Source organism: Ixodes scapularis, unplaced genomic scaffold (genome assembly GCF_016920785.2).
Source record: "Ixodes scapularis isolate PalLabHiFi unplaced genomic scaffold, ASM1692078v2 ptg001158l_1___fragment_1__unscaffolded, whole genome shotgun sequence".
Taxonomy (NCBI): Eukaryota; Metazoa; Arthropoda; class Arachnida; order Ixodida; family Ixodidae; genus Ixodes; species Ixodes scapularis.
Window position 1 is genome coordinate 926,486 of NW_024610106.1, and position 10,675 is coordinate 937,160.

At 46.4% G+C, this 10,675-nt stretch overlaps 1 protein-coding gene across 1 annotated transcript; it reads left to right on the forward strand.

Moving 5' to 3' along the window:
- The first annotated feature begins 2,506 nt into the window (after positions 1-2,506).
- Positions 2,507-10,015, forward strand: LOC121834419. Its single transcript, XM_042288107.1, has 3 exons — positions 2,507-3,465; positions 4,057-5,491; positions 9,845-10,015. The coding sequence occupies exons 1-3, from the start codon at positions 2,507-2,509 to the stop codon at positions 10,013-10,015; spliced, it is 2,565 nt and encodes an 854-aa protein (XP_042144041.1).
- The last annotated feature ends 660 nt before the right edge of the window (positions 10,016-10,675 follow it).

Consider the following 10,675-nt stretch of genomic DNA (forward strand, 5'->3'; position numbering starts at 1 on the left):
TGTCCTGGATGGCTTTAAGAAAACTGCTGAATTCTTCCATAAAGGACTTCCAACCCGAAAGTGTAAACGATTTCGATGCCGACCGAACTTACTACTGTTGGTGGCGTGGAGACGGCCGAACTCGTGCAGAAGTTTACGACGAGAAAATTATCACCACGACCGGTACTTTCAACTTCACTAATAAGCTATTTCACGAATGTATGGACTCTTGCAGTTTGCTTAAAATTTGTGTTCATTTCTGTGCCTCGGTCCACAAATACAAGCGAGCGATGTGGTACAGAAACGACCAAGCGTGAAGAGAAGCATCGCGCGGCCTTAGTATCCACACACACAAATCAATTTCTTTCTGGTGGGTAACACGCATAAAGCTGTTACTGCAACACTGCTGGCCACAATCAACAAAAACTATGAATTCCAACCACACAAGTTTGCCCGGCACTTGGTGCGCATTGTTTTCACCGTGGAGGAGAGGCGAACAAAGTCTCTACATGAAAAGGCTTGCACACTGCTCGAAAAGACATCCCCGCGAAGCAATGCATCGACAAGGAAAAGAATGCCATCATCAGTAAGTCCAGAAACTTGTGTAGTTTATTTTGTTTCGTTCTTATACTTTGCTGATACCTAAAGCTCTTATACTTACGCTTTGAGTGACCCACTCTTTGTTGGCCGGTCAAAATAAATAAATAAATACTGTTAACTTTTTCTGCCCCAAATGGTCTAAAATTTGTCATTTATTTCTAAAAACAGTTATCTCCTTACTATTTTCCTAGTTCTCTAATTATATATTTTTTAGTATAATGTAATCAATCATTTATTGATAATACCAGCTTTGCTGCATAAATATATTTTTAGTTACTTAGCCGCTGCTTTAATAAGTGTAATATATAGGTGTCATGTCACACTTAGAAAAAAGTTGTTGCAACCGGGCGATGAGGAAGAAGAGAAGCGGCGGGAGCTCATGCATTTTGTAATTTTTATCAGTCTGAAAAACGAACAGTAAAGGAAAAGGTCGCACCGACCGATTTGTCTAGCGTAATTGCCTTCGTATTCCTTGGTTCCTCAACATATGGTGCCGAAACCCGGGAGTGTCCCGCTTCACAAGGGCCCAAGCTACACGCCGCAGGGAATTTCAATCCTGCAGCTGCAACGGAATTCAGCAGTTCCTTGGCGGGAGCAGACCACTGGGAAAAGAACAGCGACGGAACCTTGGCAGGCGACCGTACGGCCTCGTAAATACGAATAGTCAATGGAGAGGCTGAAGGCTAGGCGGTCGGCTCGGCGGGCACAGAACACTAGGATAATGAACGACGCCAATCGGATTCTCCAGGATCCCAGCCCCGACCTAACAAGAGTGCGTTCGATCAAGGACAGACTCACTACCAGCAATGCAGAGCTCCGACTACTTGACGGTGAGATAGAGCCGCTAATTCCAATCCAAGAGCTGGAAAGTGAGTGCACCGCCACTGCAGAATACCAAGACGAAGCCGTCATGGTGATCAGCGAGTTCGAGACCAAGATTGAGTCCCTACAATCGCAGAGAATAATAGCTTCGGCGGCGAGCACCGGAAACCAAACCGGCATTCAAGACAACGCAGCGAGACGTGGACCAAAGCTTCCGAAGCTGGAGCTATCTACCTTCGATGGAGAGCAAAGCAACTGGCTCACATTCTGGGAGCAGTTTGGTGGAGCCATCCATACCAATGCAACTTTAACAACCACCGATAAGTTCCACTACCTTCGTCGGTGTCTAACGGGAGATGCTGCTGCGGCGATTGCCGGGCTACCAACAACAGAAATATGCTATGCCGAAGCGATCACCATCTTGCAACAGAGGTTTGGAGAGAAGAGGAGAATAGAGCGGCAGCATCTGAATGCCCTCAGAAATCTACCGCACGATGCTTCAGCTAATGACGTGAGAGGGTTGAGAAACCTGTATGACACCACACAACTCAACGTTCGGTGTCTAAACTCTTTGAATGTTCCCACGTCAAGTTTTTCAGCCGTGCTCTGTGACATTCTTGTCAGGGCGTTGCCTTACGAGGTTACAGTGGAGTATCACCGGCAAGTCAACAACACCGCTTTCACCAACGCAGCGGCTCAAGACCAAGGAGACGGATCGGCGGCTGGAACTTCAAGGTCAGCGGATACTACGTCGGAGTCAGTGACCGAATTGAATGGAATGCTTCGCTTCCTGCGTGTGGAAGTAGAAAGAGGAGAAAGAAGTAGCCTTGAGGATGCTCGAGGTAAACACGAGACAAAGGTAAAGTCGTTTGCATCAGCATCAGCTTTTCATAACGCAACAAATGCTACACATTCTCAGTGTTTTTTCTGCCATTCAAAGAAGCACACCACGCCATCTTTTGATTGCAGCAAACAGAGAGAGGAAAAATTAAGTATGTTATCAAAAGACTGCAGATGTTTCCGATGCACATTAAAAGGTCACCGAGCACGAGATTGCAGAAAAAACCTCAGTTGCGCAGTTTGCAGAGCCAGACATGCAACCACAATGTGCGATCCTGAGTTTGTTAGGCGGATGAAGGAACGTTCGCCCCAAGGTAACGATACGATTTGCGTGTCTGCATCCAGCGCGGGCGCGCGCTCAGAAAAGAAGTTTAGTGACGGCATATATCTCCAGACGTTCAAGGCATTTTTAGTGACCAACGCTGGCAGCTGCTATGTCAAGGGAATAATCGACGGTGGCAGTCAGCGCACATTTATAAAAGAAGAGGTAGCGCAACGCCTAGGGCTGAAAGTCCTGCGGAGAACAAAGATAGCACTCAACACTTTCGCCAGTAATGCTTCGAAGGTTATAGAGCGCAGTCCCGTTGTGGAGGTAAAGCTCAAAAGTCAATTTGACAATACAGAAATAACCTTTGAAGCAATTTCCATCCCGGTCATTTGCCAGGACGTATCTACGCCAACAACGGACATCCCGTTTGTGCGATTTCTGCGAGAAAGCAGTAAGAATTTGGCAGACGACGTAATTTTCCCAGGTGTAAAAACAGTTCCTGAAAAAAGTCTGTTGATTGGATCCGACCAGTTGTGGAAGTTCTGCACAGGAGACGTGATCAGGTGCGCAGATGTGGACGGATTGGTAGCGATCAACACAAAGATGGGCTGGACGCTGCAAGGCCCTTCAAGACAGGTGGGAAGGCTCCAATGGGATTCAAGTCTGATGATATGTGTCCTACAAGCGAAGACAAAGGAAACCCAAGTGGAAGAGGCGCTACAGCCCTTCTGGGAGTTAGACAGAATGGGAGTTGCCGACAGTGAGCTCGGAGACACTGATGCAGACACCATTACACACTTTGAGCAAAACATCATTAAGAAAAACGGACTATACGAAGTGGCTCTGCCGTGGAAAGAAGACACTTTTGATATGCTGGCAAACAACTGGGAAGTTGCCATTTTACGTCTAGGGAGCTTGTTGAGAAGAATCTCACGAAAGGAGGGATTACTCAAGCGGTATGATCATGCAATGAGACAGTATTTGCGTGATGGGCATGCAGAAGTGATAAAGAGCAGAAAGGAAAGCGACAGCGCGCAGGTCATGTATTACATGCCGCATAAAGAAGTAATACGTGAAGATGCAACAACAACAAAGTTAAGGATCGTCTTCGACGCATCTTCTCATGCCAAAGGGTGCAGGTCGTTGAATGAGTGCCTAGTAACAGGACCCAACTTGAACCCCGAGCTTCTGCAGGTCCTGCTTCGGTTTAGATGGTACTCAGTTGCAATGACCACCGACATTAAGAAAGCGTTTTTACAAATTGCCATCCGTGAAGATGATCGTGATGCTTGTAGATTTCTTTGGTTTGCTGAGGAGCCAAGTTTCCCTTTCAACAAGGAAGAAATTCAAGAGTGGAGGATGACTCGGGTTCCTTTCGGATCCACGTCTAGTCCATTCATGCTCACAGCTACAATACAACAGCACTTGAAGTTGGTCTGCGAAGACCCACAATTAGCAGAGAAACTCAGGACATCTTTCTACGTTGATGATCTACTGCTCGGAGCCGACGATATTGAGGATGCCGTGAGGCTCTACCACACTTCCAGGAACGTCATGAGACAGGCAGGAATGACACTCCGGAAATGGACTGCGAACAATGAGCAACTGCAGGAGCAGTTCAACAAGGAGGAGCCAACATTTATGACCGAAGAAAAAAGCCTCTCACCTTCACCAACCTCCAAGGTACTTGGAATGATGTGGGATCACGAAGGGGACTGCTTTATTTACAAAGTTGAAGCTTTGCTTGAATTCCTCTCAGCAAATGTGGACACTAAACGGTTCATCCTCAAGGCAGCCTCAAGAGTATTCGATCCTCTTGGATTGATCGCGCCCTTCGTCCTAACAGCTAAGCTGCTATTTCAGAAGCTGTGGACATTGGGAATCAGCTGGGATGAAGAACTCCCCGCTGATTTGATCACTGAATGGCACGCTCGGACGGCGGACCTTGTTCAACTGCACTCGTTAAGTATACCAAGACATGTCAAGCGAGGCATCCAGGCAGGAGCCAACAAAGTACAGCTACACGTCTTCGTAGATGCAAGCACGAAAGCCTACGGATCTTGTGCGTACTTTAGAACAGCCGATGACCAAGGAGAAACAGCTACCATGTTAGTTGTTGCGAAGACAAGAGTGGCACCGATAAAACCTTTATCACTGCCTAGGTTGAAGCTGATGGGGCCGAATATTGGAGCCAGACTCCTACGATACATAAAACAGTCTTATTATGACGTGGAACTTGATTACATTATGTGGACTGACTCAACGGTTGCCCTCAGTTGGGTGAGAGGAGTCCCTGAAAAATGGAAGCCATTTGTAAAAAACAGGGTGGCAGAGATACGCGTCATGACATCCCCGGACCACTGGAGGCACTGCCCCGGTCAAGAGAATCCGGCGGATCTCTTGACCAGAGGACTAGGCGTTCAGGAGCTTCGTGCTAACTCTCTTTGGTGGAAAGGGCCGAGTTGGCTGAGTCAAGAACCTTCAGAATGTCCTGAATCTTCAGTGTTCTTGGAAGACACGCCTCAACTCGAAGTAAAAGAAGAGACACATGTGCTGTTGGAGAAAGGCCAAGAAGTTCCATCATTGTTCGACACCGGAAGTTACGAGAATTACCAGAAGGTTCTGAGGATCACTGCCTGGGTCATCAGGTTCGCTAACAACGCACAGAAGAGAAATGACAAAATACGAGGTGGATTAATTGCGGCAGAGTTGGACAAAGCAGAGCAGTATTGGATCAGGCAGATACAAAACGAAAGGTTTCAGACGGATATTATGCTCCGCGAGAAAAATATGACAGAGGTTAATGTAAGACTCGCAGAGTATCATCCTCTCTTTGGCGAAAACAAAATCCTGCGGGTCGGAGGACGACTGCAGAGGTTGACGGAAAGTCTCGATGTGAAACATCCAGTCCTGTTACCGAACGACCATGACTTTGTCAAGCTAATTGTGATGCACGCTCATTGTAAGGTTATGCACGGGGAAGTAACAAGCACAATGTGTTACCTACGAGAGAGGTACTGGATAATACGTGCTAGGCAGCTGACCAAGAAGGTAATAAAAAGTTGCCTCGTATGTTCACGGTTGAATGCGAGGCCAACTGCTGTTGAGCAAGCTCCGCTACCGACAGATCGAATCAAGAAGGCAAAGCCGTTCGAGGTAACCGGAGTCGACTTCGCAGGGCCGCTGTACGCAAAAAGAAACGACGGTAGCTGCAGCAAAGCGTACATCGTACTTTTCACATGCGCCTCCACGCGAGCAGTTCACCTCGAGCTCTCAACGGGCCTCACTGCTGAAGCTTTCTTGCTTGCATTCCGGCGTTTTATAGCAAGAAGAGGCATACCACTGGACATATATTCTGATAATGCACTAGCCTTCAAGAAAGCATCAAAAGACATCCAGAAGGCATTGGGTGCACTGGAGCAAGAAGTTTTCAAATCATACATTGCAGAACACAGAATCAACTGGAAGTTCATTGTGGAGGCCGCTCCATGGTGGGGCGGGTGGTGGGAGAGGCTCGTTCGATCTGTCAAGGCAGCACTTAAGAAAGTGTTGGGCAGAAGCAGCCTATGCTTCGAAGCACTGACGACTGTCCTTGCTGAGGTGGAAGCAATGGTAAACTTAAGACCACTGACATATCTCTACTCGGGAGTAGGAGACCCCTCAGTCATCACGCCAGCACATTTCTTAATAGGGAAAAGTTTGACAGTTCTACCAGAAACAAGCTTGTCTAACGACCGCCCAGGATGCGTGACACAGAAGGAAACAGCTCGCCAGTTCCAGTATCGAAAAATAATCATGGAACATTTTTGGAAACGCTGGCGGTCTGAGTACCTGTTGGAGTTGCGGTCAGCTCATCAATATCTCGTCACCAATACTTGCTCCCTGAAAGTGGACGACGTAGTCATAGTGGAAAATAACCGAGCATCCAAGCTGTTCTGGGAACTGGGGAGAATCGTAGAGACGTACCCCGGAACTGACGGAATTGTTCGTGCCTGTCTCGTGAAACAGCAAAACGGTACGCTCATAAAGAGACCCGCGCAGAAACTTTATTTGCTGGAAATTCGTCCAAGTCAACTTCAGGCTCGGGGAGGATGTTGCAACCGGGCGATGAGGAAGAAGAGAAGCGGCGGGAGCTCATGCATTTTGTAATTTTTATCAGTCTGAAAAACGAACAGTAAAGGAAAAGGTCGCACCGACCGATTTGTCTAGCGTAATTGCCTTCGTATTCCTTGGTTCCTCAACAAAAGTATTGATTCTGGCTGATTGTAGCAAAAACGTTTTCCTTCCCCAGCCTACGTCTGCAGCCAGTGCAAGGTGGATGACGCGAAGTAAAAAAAAAACAACAACATGCTGTCAAAGGACTCGAAAGAATAGACTTGTAGTATTGGAACTAATAAACTTGAGTGAAATCCAATGGCACGATTTCAATCATCAGGAATAGTTATAAGTACACAAATGACGTATCACAACCATCTCAAATTTTTTTTTAATTATACAATGTGATCAAAAGGCAGCAGAAGAGGGTTAATGAATGGCATAATGTCAAAGGCAAACGTGCAATATGAATAGCCTCGAGTAACCAAGAAACGTGGTACAATATTCACTAAAGTAAATTGAAAAGCTAATGAAAAATAGTTGCCATCTCATATCTTCCGTGTCACTTTTCCATTGAGCCAAGAAAACATCTGATGGTACAGTGCTCAACGAAACGAAATGGGCCAGCGGAACGCGTGGCCTCTAGAACTTGCTGCGCCATCTACCGATAAAAGACGGGCTGCCTGGTGACGCGAGTCGGAGGTGTGCAAAGCTGATACGAGCGCTCATCGGCTGTTCCCACGCTGTGCACAACTCTCGATGGGTAATCTCTGCAGAGTGATAGCCTTTTTTTATTATTTAATCGCCGCGTGGTTTTATCGCGATCTGTTTGACGCCCTGTGCATACTTTTATCTTGTCTCAAATATGAAAGAAAAGGAACAAAAGGGCAATATTTTTTTCTTTTAATAAAAAGCACAGTGCCATTTCACTTCACATTTATTTTTCTATAAATTGTCGGTTCACTGCCATCAGTATCCATTCGTGAAGATGCCGTCGCGAGTGCCAATTCACGAACGCTGGCGAATTGTGGCCCTATGCCGCGCGGGAATGCCCCAACGAGAAGTCGCCCGGATGACAGGAAGGACCCGAACCGCAGTGGCCCGAATTTTCACGGCGTTTCGAGACGACAACGGCCGCATCCATGACGCTCCTCACGACGTCCGCCCAAGGTCCACTACCGATGAGGAAGATCGATGGATCGTCGCGGCTGCAGTCGACCAGCCTTTTATTACGGCCCGTGACATTCGAGGCGAACTTGGTCTGAATGTCAGTGACCAACTTGTGCGACGCCGTCTTGCAGAAGCGGGTATTAGGAGCTATGCTGCGTGCAAGAAGCCAATTTTAACTCCTCGACAAAAAGATATCCGCCTGCGGTTTGCCATGGAAAAGACATCATGGACGATTCAAGAGTGGAAAACCGTTGTTTTCAGCGACGAGTCCTCTTTCTCAACTGACTGGCACCAAGGAAAACAAGTTTGGAGACCGCGAGGTGCACGGTATGTTACTTTTGAGCAACACGACAATTTTTAACAAGCCGGATCTTATAATTTGTGATTTTGATGTTTCAGGTATGATGCCCCTTACTTGCAGCGTGTGGGCAGGAGTGGGCGACAAACCGTTAACGTCTGGGGGGCATTGTCAGCGGAAGGACTTGGTCCACTTGTAAGAATCCAGAGGCTTAACTCCGAAACGTATTGCGACGTCATTGAGCACGAGCTCATTCCTTACGTTCTTGAGGGACCTTTCCCTGACGGATGCTTTTTTTTTTCAACATGACCTTTGTCCTGTTCATCAGTCAAATCGAGTGCGTGACCTTCTAGAGGAACGCGGAGTGGCGGTTATGCCATGGCCCCCAAAAGGGGCTGACATGAACCCCATCGAGAACATCTGGGGAAACATGAAGATCCAGCTTTCGCGGCGAGGACTTCACTCCGTCACGACTGACCAGCTATGGGATGCTGTGAAGGAAGAATGGGACAGGCTGCGGCAATGTCCAGAGTTGGTGGTGAATCTTTATGAATCCCTTCCGCGTCGCATGAATGCTATTTGTGAAGCCAATGGAGAGTTCTGCAAATATTAGAGTAAGGTGCTGATAATAAAACAAGCACGTTACTTATATTATTTTTTTTCTGGTAGGCGCAGCATTGTGTAACATGTCAAATAAACTATGTTGACACAGCACACGCTTTTTAATGACTGTCAGACGCTCGCTAAAATTGAATAAAACCACGAAAAAATAAAACTCTGCATTAATATATTATAGCTGCAAAAGGCCGGACGCGCTGGCTCATCAATCTTTTATGGAATAAAAAATGAAGCTTTATCTTTTCTTTTTTATATATTTGAAGCAAGATAAACTCATGCACATCATCACGACAGTGTCTCTGAGGAAAAATAAACGTGGTCACTCCGCAAAATCATGGCCTGCGCAGATTATCGGGGGTTGCGCGCCTGTGTGCGAACAGCCGCTGAGCGCTCGTATCAGTTTTGCGCATGCGCGACTCGCGTCACCAGGCAGCCCGTCTTTTATCGGTAGATGGCGCAGCAAGTTCTGGAGGCCACGCGTTCCGCTGGCCCATTTCGTTTCGTTGAGCACTGTACTTTTCTTTTGAAATGCTGTAAAAAAAGTCAACAGGGAATATTGAATGTCAACAGCTTTTCAACAAAAAGCATCACAGAATGTCTGTTGAGTTTCAATTAATAAGTGGGCCAATATTCAATAAAAAGCCAACAGACTTTTTACGCTTTTCTTTTGAAAAGCTGTTGACATTTAATATTCAACCGTGACTTTTCAAGAGATTTTCAATAGAAAAGCATCACAGAAAGTCTGCTGACTTTCAATAAAAAAGTGGGTCAATTTTCAATAGGATGTCAACAGACTTTCTCTGATGCTTTTCTGTAGAGAAGCTGTTGACATTTAATAGCAAGAGACAAGCTGTTGACATTCTATATCCTCTATTGACTTTTTCTTAAACTTTTCTATAGAAAGGTATAACAATTTTTGTAAAGGGGAGAGAGTAAACATTGCGTGCCCAGTATGAGAGTCACGTCAACATAATTCTTGTTGACACCAGAGTTGTTTTTAGTGTTTCAGCTCTTCAAGGCTGAACTTCACAGCTCGAAGAAAGACATTGGAAGCCAAGCTGATACCCTACAGCTTGAGAAAGAACAAGTGCTCGGGATTGTACGGGTTAAAAACAAACCGGCCCTTGTATCACTAACCTGTGTGCCATTTTAAGTTATTCTACAACATTTGCGACCTGTATGTGGAGTCTCGCATGTCGAACAAGAGGAAGGACTTCAGCATCAGTAACGCGGACGCAGTATTGCTAACGATGATGAAGCTCTATCACAATCTGAAATTTTCCCTTTTTGGTGTACTGTCTGGTGTCCAGGATGACAGCTTTTAAGATATTCAGAGCGTCAGTACCAGTCCTGGTAGCAGTGCTCAGGCACGCCGTTTTCTTGCCCGAAAAATAGGCTTTGCTCCAGTCCCTGACGAACTACTTTAGAAGGGCAACTCCCCCAAAACATAGATTCTATAAAAGGGGCCGATATCGCTTTAGGAGATCAAAATAAGGTCATACCCAAAATATCACGTGGAACCAACGTCGCATTCCCGATTAAAACCAATATTAAAAATGTTGTACCAGCCGAGTTAGCAGCCCGACAGCGGGTGAGCAACGCTGGCAGCAGGTCAGCTAGTGAAGCATCGCAGGGCAATGATGTAGGTTTCGTCCTACGCTCTCGTACGAACGCCGCAGACGCTTAGTTTCCTGTGGCACTCTGCGGTTCTGCTTACGGCGAGAGGTGCTTACAGCGAGTCGAGAACTGAGCTAGTTGGTCGTTGTGAAAAAGAAAAAACACAGCGCCGGAGACACCTTGCCTCTCAACCAAAAATAGAAAAATGAAAGCATGGACTAAAACAGCCTGAACTTAAGAAAAAACATAGAAAGAAAACAGGAGATGAGATGAGACGGCTGACTATCAACGAGCTCTAGTGAAAACTTCTTCCTCAAGTTGTTTTTATCCAAGTATGTACCAACCGCGTGATGATGATTGGGGTTCAA